Source organism: Plectropomus leopardus, chromosome 6 (genome assembly GCF_026936395.1).
Source record: "Plectropomus leopardus strain MGB_pleo_1.0 chromosome 6, ASM2693639v1, whole genome shotgun sequence".
Classification (NCBI taxonomy): domain Eukaryota; kingdom Metazoa; phylum Chordata; class Actinopteri; order Perciformes; family Serranidae; genus Plectropomus; species Plectropomus leopardus.
Window position 1 is genome coordinate 29,342,407 of NC_142181.1, and position 14,652 is coordinate 29,357,058.

At 36.8% G+C, this 14,652-nt stretch overlaps 1 protein-coding gene across 1 annotated transcript in view; it reads left to right on the forward strand.

Annotated features, from left to right (window-relative positions):
- Nucleotides 1-4,093: 4,093 nt before the first annotated feature.
- The window catches only part of fndc3a (fibronectin type III domain containing 3A), a 54,601-nt gene continuing 44,042 nt past the window's right edge, over nucleotides 4,094-14,652 (forward strand). The window contains exons 1-2 of the mRNA XM_042486327.2: nucleotides 4,094-4,524; nucleotides 7,685-7,828. Of these exons, the coding sequence (XP_042342261.2) occupies nucleotides 7,718-7,828 (111 nt within the window). The 5' untranslated portion in view covers nucleotides 4,094-4,524; nucleotides 7,685-7,717. The remainder of the gene's footprint in view (nucleotides 4,525-7,684; nucleotides 7,829-14,652) is intronic.

Below are 14,652 nucleotides of genomic sequence, written 5' to 3' on the forward strand. Positions count from 1 at the left end.
TCCTGTAGTCCCATGGTGCGTTCATAGAAAATCGGAGAATTGAACTGCTGATGTTTGTTATGAGCAATCATTAGGGACTGTTCGTTATTAGTGAGGGGGGATGGGGTGGTGCAAAAAGAGTACAATTTTTTATTAAGTGAATTACAAGAAATATGGTGAAGCAGCGTTTTATGGACCAGTGGCATGGTACAAATTGCCCAAACAAGTAGTGAGGAGGAAATCACTACTAAGTTTTATTTTCTCAGTCATGGTATTTTCTGTTTTTGGTAGTACTGCTATCAAATGTTTTACTGAGTATTCAGTTATAGTAAGGATACATGTTGTCACTCTTGTAATTATTGTCATCATTATTTTCATAGTTATTAATTTATCCTTTTGTTTTACTTTGGTTGATCTTTCCCCCCAGTTGTCTTGTTTTTTGTTCCTACTTGCCTAGGATTTTAAAACATACATTTTATGATGTAATGTTTACCTGTATGGACCCCAAGAGAAGTAGTTGCTACACTGGTATTGGCTAATGGGGATCCAAATGAATGAATGAATAAATGAATGAATGTCAAATATGTTTTAAGCACAATTGAGGGGATTTAAAAAAATTTTTTTTTGGCTCGGGGGAGGGCATACAAATTTTAATAATTGTTTCATATTTATTTTTTCCGCTTCTCTGATATTTAAGGAACAGTCCCTTACCGTGAGCTAACTATTGGGCTATAGTAAGTAACTCTGAAATATTTGACATTTAAATCATGCTTTGTGAAGCAGAAACTCAGATAAGGTGTTAGTTTGTTTTGAACATTAAAAATGGGTGAAAATATGCTCTATATAGCAAAAACTAACACTCGCAAATAAATAATGTGAAAGATTGAGTGACTGAATAATAAGAAATTGACACAACCTCCTATCCAACCTTGATTAACCCTTTGAAACCCAAGCAAACTGGCTTTTCTTTCAAAAACATGGGAAGAAGGCAATGAACAATAAAAGAACAAAATATCTGTAAATCAGCAAGAAATTGGTTTTAAAAAAAGATAAAAAAGAAAGTAAAAACAAGCAAATTAAAAACTGATTTAATTCTGTAACACAATTCAAATATGTAATTATGATATACTGTATATGTGCAATTTGTGAAATGTTTCTTGCTCATTGTCTTTTTTTTCCTATGTCTTTGGAAAAAAATGCAGCAATTCACCTAGGGGTCACAAGTTCAGATACTTGTGAAAGTTGTCTGCAAGCAGCACAAGTAAAGTAATTCAAGATTTAAAACCTTTGGGGTGTTTCGTAAATTGGACACATTTTAGGCAGCTTGTTTAATTTGTATGTAAGTCTACTTGCATTAATTTTCCCATCATAACATTTCAAACCTTAGACTTAACTGTAATGTTTGATTTTGAAAATTAATATGATGTAAATATGTTCTGTTTATATATCCTCAGAGGCAGCTCTTGCGTGCAGCAGCTGTTATGGTAGTTTCTCTATGCTTTTATAGCTAACTCTAAATTTCCTTCTTCATCTTCCCCACTGTCCATCTTTTTCCTCTAGTTGGCAGTTTTCTCCTCTTAGTTGCACTATCTTAAGGAGTTAAGGTCCAGCCAAAATGGTTTTTGAATGGATCATGGATATCTCCATGCTTTGTACTGCAGTGCTGCCAAAAGTTCTCTGTTGATCTCTTCATTTGTAGCCAATGAGCCACTCCAGGGCTGCTGTTCAAGCTTTCTACTTTCTCTTCCACTTGACTGTTCGAAATGTTGTTCTCAACAGACCGGCCTCCTTTTCCCAACCACATTGATGGCAATTCTTACAGAACAGGTGTAAAGCAAGGCTTTTATTCTCCATTGAAACCTTTATACGTGGCCACACAGTCTTAATATGTCAATGCAGAAAAGGCCAGAATAACTTCAAGACTATTAAATCTGAAAATAACAAATGTATTTAACAAACAATCAGGACCAAAAGTGACACACAGCTCCATGCAGCTCTAATGATGGGTGGTGCCAGAGGAAAGGTCATGTTGTAAATCAGCTGGTTTATTCTCTGTATGGTGGCCTTTTTGGGACATTAGTGTCAGCTTACTTTATCAGATTTGGCTTGACCTTCATCTGTGCTCAGAATTTAATACCAATGTTCTTTCGCATTTTAATGTGCATACAGTTAGCATTTTAACGATGGGATATTAGTATGCTGCTAGCAGCATGTCAACATGAATAATTTTGGAGTTATGTAGCATTTCTTTTATTAGTTACTGTTTAATGTTATCTTGTATTAAACAAACTCACCCCCACCACCCTGATTTGCACTTCCATTAAGATACTCTGTGATAAAAGTGTGTCACAACACTGGCACTATATGTTCTGGCAAATATTGTACAGATAAGAAGTGAAGAATAGTGTGCATGAACATAAATCATATAAAGACTGTGATGATGAGAGTCTATCTATCTAGATATCTATCTATATATCTATTAGAGACATTATGGTACAAAAAATAATTACATTTTTGTTGTAGCTATTTCACATAAAATCCACTTCTTTTTTTAGAAATGCAGATTTTCAGTAAACCAGTGGCTCCAAAGGACTTTGTGAACAAACTTGACACTTGTTTAAAATGTATGTTTTCTCTCTGTACTCACTTTTCACTGTAAATGTCAACAACCCTAGAATGCTCTTTGTTGGGATTTATAATCACAGTTCACAAACAAGTAGGCATTTAACAACATGTATATATTGGTTTGAAAAAACACGACGTAGTGGAATAACGAATGATTTTTGAACTGCACCTGAGTGTTACTATGATATTAAAATGGTCAGATTGGAGTCAAATATCTCAATCTAGTGTTGATGTTTGGATTGGTGAGGTTACAACTTATGTGTCAATATAGAAGCAGACCACAATATAGCTAGCAATACAGGAAAGACAGGCCTGCTTTAAAATTTCAAACTAATGAATGTGGTCAACTGAAAACGTAATTGCCAAGAATGTAGTACAAGAAGCAACCAGCAGCTGGAGCCATGGGTACCCTTAAGTCATGGTTTGTGCCAAAGCTTTACAAACCCTCATTTGACATGCTCATATTTTTTTTGAAGATACATTAAACCATGTTGGAAAGTATAATTTGTGACTTTAAAAAATAAATAAACTTCGGGGTAGCATTTCAAATACATAGTCATAGTCATTTCCATGTGCATCCTTTTGATGGATAAACAGTGGCTCAATATAAAGACTTCATAGAAGTGTGTGCATGTGTTTGTTTCTTGGATAAATAAAAACATGTTATTGTTAGGTTCTAACAATTGCTAGTTTAAATTGCAGTCTGACACTGAAGCATCATGAAATATGCTTTACACAGTAAAGAAATGATAGATAGATAGATAGATAGATAGATAGATAGATAGATAGATATGAAAATTAAGTGTTGTTGCAAGTCAATAGGCTAGATAATATGCTGCGAAGTACGTACTTGTCCAGGAATATGAAGCTAGTATTAATTTTTTACAGAGTATACTATACTGTGATGCAATTTAGACATACATTTTAACCTATTAATTCCCCCCAAAATCTTGATACTTTGAGAATCTGTTTTCACTTAATTTAAAAATGCAGGGTTGAATATACTTTACATTTATCCATCTCCAGTTTACTAGTTTACTCACTCCCCTGGGCTATATTAATCACACTTTCCGTGCAGGCTGATAAAAATGAATGACAGTATCAATAGTAACCTTTAAAGGCGATATGATGCTGTTAAGGTGGACCGGAAATTTCCAATGAAGAGCTTTCCACGGCTCTGTTTTGTCTGGACAGCCCTTCAGCTCAGCAGTGCAGGACTAAACCTGACAAAGGCACAAATGCACGTTGATCAAATGTGTTTCTCTCATATTACCATACAGACATGATTGAACAAACCGATCACAGACACGTCAACCTTAAGGTCTTCCTTAATATAGTAAAAAATGAGGTAGACGGATGAATTCAATAGTAATTTTATAGGGTGCTGATAACACCCACCAAAAATAAAAAATAAGAAGTCACAATATTATTAATGTTTCGCCTAGCTATCTTGGAATCTGGGATTCGTCATGATTTGCTGTGACACGCATGCGCACAGAGCCCTGTGAGCGATGGCGAAATTCCTGACTTTTCTGCGAGGAGCAGGGTTGGATGGGAAGTTATCTCGATAAAACTGGCAATTAGGTTGACATTGTCGATACTTGGCGTCATCAGTGTTGCTCGCAAGTCACTTCTTCGATCTGTCTTAGGCGCAGTCAACTCGAGCGAGCGTCGTTCATATTACAAGAGAGACACATCTTCATCTTGCTAACTGTAAGCTAGGTAGCATTAGGTAGCTAACACTAGCATGTCACATTTTGCCTTGTCTTGTGTTTATCTTGGTAGCTAGCAAGATCTCAGGTGTTTCAGAAAGTAGCTGGCGCTTGCTGACGTTAAACATTTCGGAGAAGAGCTGCATAGGAATCATCGCTGTGCATCGGCTTGTCAGTCCAGACTGCTGTTGCTGTGCCGACTGACTGAGTGAGTAACGCTAGCTGTGTTATAATAACCCACTTATGTTGATCACACTCTTTGGTGTAATAGCACTGTATCTTAACTCGAAATAAGGTTATCGTCTGTGAATTAGCTGACTAAGATGTAATGTTGCAGTTAGATAACGAATGACATAACGCTAAGCACACACACCTGTAGCTAGAGTAAACAATTGCCCAGGCTGCAAGGTAGCTAACGTAGTTAATTTAGCTATGTCAAATGAGGAACGTTACCTCTGGACATTGACTTTAGTATTGCCATTGAGATATATTAAATGCAAATGAATTCATGTTTGAAGTTTGTAGAGATAGGTTTGCTAAGTGGGTAATGGTAAGGCTTGGGCAAATACACGCTCTAAATGAATAACCAGCTGTTACACTGTGTGAATCTGTCTTGCATTGAATAAAACGCATATCTCGACGTGTTCCAGCTAACCCGCCACAATAGAGTATTAGATAAAACATTCATTGATTTTAGGTTATTATAAGCTGTTGACCAAAATTTGAAAACATTATGCAGATGAAGCATTGGTCTTTTTATAATTATCATGATTTTGTCTATGCCTTTGTATAATACTTGACAATGAGTAATAATAGACTCAGTGTCCTATTAGCCTACTCTCTCTCTCTCTCTCTCTCTCTCTCTCTCTCTCTGTGTTTCCCCTTCTAAGCAAAAATGTAACTGAAAAACATCTGTTGTGCCCTCATTGACTGCTCTCCTAGCCACAGTCAAATATGATGTACAGTCGACAACAGATGTTACCACAATTTCGATAAAGAAGAAATGTTAATTGTACTACATCAAGAAAGGCTGTGCAGTGACTTTAGTTTAATGCAACCACAACTGCAGTTTATCACCAGAGTCAGCTGGTGTTTTTCACTGTTTTTAATCAGAGGCTGTTGTGATATCTGTTATTTAACAGCAATATGCTTAACAACATATTTTCCTGCAGAAGGTATAGGAATCAAGAGGGGAAAGTACTTATACGATGTGTTCATATTATGTGCCAACCCCCACAGGTAGTTCCAAGTATGTAATAACTGGAGTATCTGAAACATATTGAAATTACACTGTCACCCTAATCAAATGACATCATTTTTGGAAAATGAATAATTAACTCTGATCTTTTTTTATTTCCAGTGTGATATTAGGATGTCATTTGGGAAAGTGAAATGTGGGTGGTCAGGGGCATATTTAAAGAAAAGTGCCTGTAATCAGGGAACCCCCTTTGCAACTTCTCCTTTCACTGACCCCGAGGTAGCTGTTTTGTGTGTTCTTGGCAGATAATTTTAAACTTGAACATTAATTTATTTAAGATGGTCTTGTGTTAAGATCAGTACGGCTAGTGATTGTAGTGATGGATTGGAGGCCTAATGACCACAGACGGAACCTGCCATTATTAAATGCCTGCTTGTAATATTAGGCTAATCACATGTCGACCCCGCACTGTAATAGTTCCCTCAAACCCAGTTCATTGACCATCACACTGTAAACTGATTTTGTTGTTTAAGCTTAAGGAGGGGAGGGGCTAAAGCCAACAGATAAGCCAGATCACTGAGAAGTTAAGGAGCGCATGCGCAAGATTGTAATTAGGTTCAAGGACACATGTTACATTTCTCCCATGGTGTTCTGTTGTTTATTGGCTGAATTTTTCTTAGCTTTGTTTTTCATGTTTTTTTGTCCCCAAATGATCAGTGCTCATTGTGGCCCTTTTTGACTATTCTTTCTTTTCAGTGCAGTGTCTTAAATAGCACACTATCTTCGTTCCTGGTTGATTTGAATGGTTTGATTGTTTTGATTTTAGTAGACATTGCAGACTATATGCCTCCATGGTCAGCTTTTAGATTTTTGTGTTCGTTTGTTATGGGAAGGATGTGAGCACACATTGGGCAGCAGTGTTTGTCTTCACCTCTCACATTGTGACATGAAGGAAACATTCATTTTAATCCACTGATAGGGTAATTGGGGACATTCATTTTAAAAACAATTTTTTTTCTTCTCTCCCACTTTCTTCTTTATACCAAGGCAGATATGCTTGTGTACTGATATAATATTTAAAAAAAAAACAAACAATGTATATGACTTTTAGAAAAGGAGAACTTCTGTGTGTATGACTGAACAATAGCATATCAACCACTTTTTAAAATCATGCTGTGATTTAAAGTGCCAGGAGCAATATACAACAAAGACACCCACAACTATGGGAGTTTCCAGTGACTTTTAACCACATGGCATGTTAATATTGTATCAAGGAAATACATCTGACGAACCCTCTTTTTGGTTTATAATTTAGTTTGCGTGTAACAGTTGGTTTAACCTGACTGCTCATTGATGGTGTCAGAAACTATCCTTCAGAGTCAGCAACGTATTTTGAAATGTCTTTACTGGAAACAGGTGCATTTAGAGGTTATTTGCCTCATGCCCAATGCCTTAAGTGCTAGAGAAGGCAGTATTTTAAATCACAAAATATAGTTCTCAATATCATCATGAAATTGGGAAATAAATTTACTAATGGATCATAGTATATTTATGTGTCCCAATGTACAGATGTATCCAATTAATATGTACACTGTAATATAGATTCAGTAATCATCACTATGTCATATTGTTTGTAATATAAAAGGAAAAATGAATGCAACATCTCTAGAAAATTGTGAAGGTATTTCATGGTGATCAGTTTGATCCTATCAGTTCATAATAATCAGTACGAATATCCACATCCATCCCTTGATCTGGCCATCCTTTCTTTCATCCATTCTTCATTTTTGTTTAATCTTAAAGTCAAAAACAATAAAGATCCCAGAATGTTACAGCTTTTTGCTATATAATACAAAATGCCTGCAGAAAAACAAAGAAATCATACTTTTGGTATTCAGAGTAAACATAGTTAATCATAATTTGAACATACATATAGCTGTAGACAATTACTCCATACGAAAAGTAGTTACATCCCAATACAAATTTACTTGATGATGTGCTCAGACTTTGTACACTCAGAGAGAGAGAGAGAAGTCACATCCTGTGGACATTCTGGGTAAATGTAGTTCTCAGCACAAGTCTGACTGCCTGGAAGACTCAAGACAATGACACCACAAAGCTTTATGATATACTATGTATATTTGCATTGATCGCAGTGTCTTTGTAACAGGAGTTCCTCTTCAGTGGTGTGAATGAGGGAGACATGGCAGACCACACCCCACCTCTGGAGTCCGGCCAGCTGCTCAGCACTGAACTCCCTATCATGGCCTCACCACCACCCCCAACCATGGTCAACGGGGAGGGCCCCCAGCAGGTACACTCAGACCCCTCTGCCTTCATGTCTCTCTGCTATTAGTCAAAACTGCTGCATCAAGTCTTTTATGCCCAAATTGACTTCTAGCATCTGCCTTGTAAATGGACTAGAATGGAATTGTTATAAATGATGCCTCTGGCTCATTTTGGCCTTAAGTCTTAAGTTGTTGAACTGAAAATGAAGCCATAATAGCTTGTGCCAGCTTTTTGTGCTTGTCAGAAATATTATTACATTTTCATAATTAACACTGGACTGATTTGCAAAGCACAGGAATATTGATGCCTTAAAATGCACCACATCCAGGGAATTAATCAGTGAAATTGAGAAATTTTAGCAGGTGCACTTAAAGCACTTCAGCACTTACATATTAACACCAGAGGCAGTGACAAAGTGTATGGTTTGACCTGCACAGCAGGGAAACACTAATGTGGTTTTTGGCTTGATATGTCGTCCAGCGGAAGCTGGTGCCAGGGTTGTGTGTGTGTCAGGCAATTATAAATCCTGAAGTTGACTAAAGCTGTGCATATGGAGTTTTTTTTATATAATGACTGAAGGAAAATGAGATATCACTGTGTGAATTGTTTTAATTTTGTATTGTTTAATTTATTTTATATTTTACCTTAACTTATATGTTGGTGGAATAACAACATCTCAAACTCAGCTCTATGTTCAAGAAAAAAAATTTACTCTATTGTGTTGTCATAAACTCAATCTGATATAGTGTAGTAACTGTTGAAACTGTGTACAAATTGAAAACAGCATACAGTATGTGCCTCTTTTGAAACCTGATGCATTTGGTGGCTTGTTTCAGATGCTAAAATAAAATATGTACATGTGGCCCTCACTCTGATAAGTATTGAAACAACAAACAGATTTACAGTCCTCAGTTAAGTTTCTCATGGAACATCTTTCATAGGCAACAGGTGCTTGTTGGTTATGAACCACTTCTCTCAGTTTTGATAGCAGCCTTCGCTGTATGGGTACAGGGTATGGGGTGATCGCCCCCATCATCTCTTTTCAGTATCAGAGTGAGATTGAGCGGCCCTGACAAGCCTGGGTGATTTCCCTGTCATTTTGATGGTCATCAGTTCGATTGGCTTAAGTTTCCGTGACTTCCTGGGGGACAGCGTGGAACCCACAGTGATATCTTTTCCGTCATTTCATCAGTCTTATGCAGTTTGTCTAGATAAGACTTGCTAATATTAGCACTGCCCTATAAACATGCCTTTCCAGCCATCTTGTCATTTTCCACAGTGGAAAATCCCTCGCCTGAATCAGGCTTTGTTCATGTAGAGATCAAATTTTACCGGTTGTGTCGGGCTGTGAGGTTGTTGTTCTCATGGAATTCAGTTACCTTACCACCTCCCACAAAGGTTACCTGATTACCTGTTCTCGTCCCCTGTCAGTGTTTACAGTGTTTCATGAGAGCTAGAGGAATAAAATGTGGCTGCTCGTTCCTGGCTTACATCATTACCACCCTGCTGCTCAGACCAATTTGAGACACTGCATGTTCATGATCGCTGAAATGTACTATGGGAAGGAATAACAAGTATCGGATAACACCGAGCACTTACTATTTTTTTTTTTCAAAGTACAGCATGATGACTTTGTTTTTGCACCAGAGGTGTTAGTGTATCCCACTCAGACATATGAATACCCAGATACATGATATGCAATTAGATACAGAGCCAATTCATTGCTGTTGAGTTAAGATTTGATATGATTTGAAATTTTTAATTTAACATTTATTAAGTTATATGAGATTTGAATAGCAGCAGCGAAAAACCACGATCAATGACAAAACAGCAAAAATCTGTAGCAAAGAATAATTTATATCGTGTTGAAGGGACCCATTGTAAAAAGAAATTATGCTTACTGCTACATCAACAATAGAAACAATGGACAGTGATGCACAAGGCCAGACCTTTCGGGTAGCTCCCATTACATATGTATTTTTCACTGAAATCCTGCATGAACTGGATATTATGCACGGTGAATTCAGGGTCAGAGTCATACATCTGCAGCCAATATTTTCCACAATGCTATATGGACACATTTCCTTGCAAATATAATATCTTATTACTTTAGTTATTACCTTTGACTGTGAGGAGCTGAGTATGAGTGTGCAGTTTCTTATGCTAACACGGTTAGCTTGCCTCATACAGACTTGTCTGGTAGGTAAAATCGATACCACTGTGTACCAGTAGATTTTATAAGTATGTTTTGTTTTACTTTTTGTATGGTTCTATTATATATGCTTTGCTGTTTGCAGAATCCGAAGAATATTGAAACTTTTTTTCCAACAGTTAGCTGGTCTGTGTTATACTGTGATGTCTGTTAAATTTGATCTGCCTAGGACTTATTTAATTCTTTTTGCAGAAGTGCGATGGGTCATGCACAATTACACACAGGCTTTTTCTTTTTCTTTTCTCCTCATACATCTGGGTACCTCGTAGCAAGCTTGTTTTCATAGAATGTAATTTTGATTGTATAAACCTTTTCAGTCATTGTAAAAACATACTGTTTTGTTAGTGTACTTGTAAATTGGCTCTAGATACAGTGCTTCTTTTTATTATGGGAGTTTTTGCAACCTCATGAAAGAACACATGACACATAAGGAGATTTTATGTGAGTGATTTCATGATGTCCAATGTCTGATCCTGACGGATCAAAAGACATCTATTTTGCATTATTAAATGTAGGGCTTTTTGAGGACTGTTGTTTGACAGTTGCTGTGAAAAAGATGTAGCTTATGAGTGTTTTGTGTCTGAGGAGGTGTGTAAATATCATGACAGCTGCAGATTGAGGAGCAGGATCCACTGGAGGGGTCTAGGCCCTGACAGGGAGATGCAGGACTGCAGTGACAGTGAAGAGGATTCACAGCGATGGCTGACCCCTTCGTTTCTGACCTTAAGTTGGAGAAGCTACAAGGACACCTCATTGTTTGTTCTTTGTTTCTTTATCCCAGTATTGGCTTGGTATACGCTCTGTTGGACCAATTGTTCTGAGTCAGAGAGGAAGCTGTTGTCTTGGGGTCATTACCTGAGATGATTCCTTTTTAGAGATGACTTTGGCTACAGTATGATTCACTGCTTCCATCCATTTAAACCCCCCTCCCCTGCAAGATATTCCCGCTCTTGCAGTTTGGTTCATAGCTAAATTAGTAACAGATGAATCAGTCTCTTTCTGTCAATGTTTAAGCCCAGCTAATGGCTTATGTACTTAACTATTGTCTGTGCTGATGGTTATGTGTATTTTCTTCCATTTCATTCATTACCGTTTTTGATAAGACCTGCTATTTTATGTTTTTATGTGCTTATGTTTTGATATTCTTCTGGTTTTATGGTTTTTGAGGTCTGTTTGTAACCTGACAGACTGAAAATGATAAAAAACATCTCAGAAAAATGTTATACATTTTCTTAAGACTATCACTTCTTAGTATAACTTTAGTGTCAGAGGCCCTTTCCTACAAATCATTCAACCTTTCAGGATAAACATATACAAGATCTTTCAAGACAACATCAGAATTTTGAGGAATAGCTTTGAAAACACATGGAGGAGTAAGTTTTATGTTTTTGATGTAGTTTAAAATTCTTTTGTCCTAATGTTGTTCAAACATAATAATGTCGTTTTTAATTCGTCTATGATATGAGCTGAGATTAAAAAGGACAACAACATAATTTGCTTCAGCTGTGTGAGAGTACACTCAGCATGAAATAGTAACTGCACAAATTGAACAGGGAGCACATAGCCATGAGTGTGTGGTCTGCTTGTGGCTACGTGCCATGCGTGGGCTAATGTTACTGTGGGATAGTGAGACCTCACTCCCGACTCAGTCGTCTTTAGTGCTGGCCTTGTATGCTATAGCCAGACACAGGAGACAGGGCCTTGGACATGTGCCTCTCACAAGTTGCCAAAGGGTTAGAGATGTTGTGACACAAACGCAGCCCACTCTGTTTGTCTCCTGGTTAGCCACTGAATCATCTGTGAAGATGAGGGTGAGCCCACTATTTGTTGACTATTGTGAGGAGGTGGACTGAGTGTGACTCAGCAGTGTTTAGGGCACTTTCTTCTGAGACAGTTAAGCAAACCATGCCACCACTTCAGTAATATTCAGAACTGACCCTGAATGCTGAATATTTTAAATCAGTCTATAAAACTATTGATCCGAGCTCCGCTCAATAACCATTTAAATACAAGTACTGCACTGATGAGATTAGCATTAAGCAAACTGTGGCGCAATACATAAGATGTATACTTTTATGTTCAATACTGTCATACATGGTCCTTTTACATATAAGGGACCATGCAAGGACTAGAGATAAAAAATAGCTTTTAGTTATATCTGGTGCAATCCATGTATTTTGCGTTGTCTCTCATAAATAAACAATTAAATAAATTAAATTCGGTAAAAACATATTTTAAAAATCCTCCTAAAAACATAATAAACATAACGTTTTGTTAGCTTAAAGTGGTATATTAATTTCATAATAGAAATATCAATAAAAACGTGCTTTAATGAAAAAAAATGTAAAATGTAATGTAAATTATAGCTTAAGAAATGTTTTCAAATCATGTTTGTAACACAATCACATAATTGCTTTTTTGCAGCATAATGACAGCATCCATTGATTTCATCATTTGCCAACATGCTCTGGCTAGATGGAGGGAGATAAATCTGAGAGAAAACATGTCAGTGGATGTGTAAAACATCACTTTTAATGTGTTGGAAATTCAGAAGGAGGACATAAGGCTTCATCATTAAAAATGGCCAAAGTGAAAAACTATCCTAACTTCTCCTGGACCAGCTTTTGACTGACCAAACAAGTGACCAAGTCGAAGGACTTCGGCCAGGAAGCTGGCCTAGAACCCGAGGACTGCTCTGAGTTTTAAGTACAATAGCTATAATGAGAGAATCCTCTGACAGGTCAGCACTTTGTAAAGCACTTCATAGTTCTGGGCTATGTGGTAGAGAAGCCAGATGGGGAGAAAAAAAAAGCAAAAGCACATTGACAACATGTCCTGGAGTTTGTAGAAATTGGTGTGAAATTTTTGTTGCGCATTAGCCAAAAGATAATGTGGTCCTATTTATTTAGCTACTGTAGTGGAGATCTCAGTATTAGGACGACCACAGCCTTTTTCCTATCTAACACCAGCTCCACTGTGAAGCATTGTGGTGGCAGCATCAGATTGTTGGGTACTTTTTACTGAAGATGTGAAAAGGAATAAAGACCAGAGCCAAATACAGGCTAAGTCACAACTAAAATCCTCTCCTCAGGAGCATCCTTACTTACCAGGACAATTATCCTAACCACGCTCCCAGATCAATATTGGAGCAGCTTCATTCCTTGATTGATGATATAGTAAATCATATTTAAAATAAGTTGAATTAATTCTAAACAAATTTAGAAAGACGTTGAGGCATGACAAAGTCTAGGTATCCTGAACTAATTTAGACCTAGGTGCTTATAAATGCTTTCATGTCAGTGGTTGAACAGTTATTTAAAAAATAAAATAAATAAAAAATAAAATAAAATTCTATTTTGTCTAAAATTTGAGTTAATCTTCTTTTTAGGATTGTTATGATACTGGAATTCATAACTTTGCTACAGTAGGTTGAATAATGTCAATGTTTGATACAATTTCTGTTACTAAGATAAAAACTGACATTGAGGGCATATTATTAATTTTTTTTAATTAAAAGATAAATAATACAATGATTTAACATGACAACAACAACTTTTATTTTCTTGGTTAGTAGCAGAGAACATCTGAATGTCCTTAGTTAACATTAACAATAAGAGAGAGCGAGAAAGTATAACTGGTACGGGTGCATCGACACTGGAAAATGAGTATTGATAGGGTTGCACAGTTAATCGGAATATTATCAAAGTATGGCTAAATGCAGTATCCAAATCACAGCAGCTGCACTTTTTTGACAGAATTATAATGTGTCATTATAAATTAAGAATTGTGGTGCTACAGAGATGCTGCGGCCTACAAATCATATTCCAGATGTAAGGGAACATGCCTGTTTGGTACAGACCCCAACAAAAATGACATCATCATCTTTTATTTTTTTAAGGGAACATTTAAATTTGTTATAGCTCTCAAAATAATCCCAATAGGATTTTTTGTTTTTTGCTTATCATGTGCAGCCCTAAGTATTGTAATATTCTGAGATGATAGGTAAGATTAATGTTTTTGACAACATTATATAAGGTCAAAATTATAGTATGTCCCCAGTAAACGTAACATATTGTACACTGTGCTTGTAATGCAAAACCCTAAGTCATCACCAGTCAGTACTAATTGGTGACTTTTAATGAGTTCATAGAAAAGTATTTAGACACTTAGTGAAAACATGAAACATGGACTATGTGCTATGACAATATTTTGTGGTTCCTGTGATAAATTCATATTACAGATTATCACCTCTGTGACTTAATATTGCTAAGTAGATAATACTAATATTTACAACTAGAGATGCACCAATTTGATATTAAGACCAGATATTGGTCCTGATTTTGACAAAAATAGCACGATCAGGTATTGGATAATTTGGCAGATCCATGGGGCCGATCCAGCAGTGCGTGAGCAGTGCCGAACCTGCATCCACATTGCCTGTGTGAGCAGCGCTGCTCTGGCGTGTCTCAGCTGCTTGTCAGCCGCAGCACATCTAGAGAAACGGTGGGCTGCATGCCGTGCGGGGTTGCAGAAATAGAAAGTGAAAGTGGTGTTTTGATGATGATATTAACTCTATATTTTACCTTAGTTTAAAAGTCTTTTTCTGTCACAGAGATAAGGTAATATGAAGCTGTCTG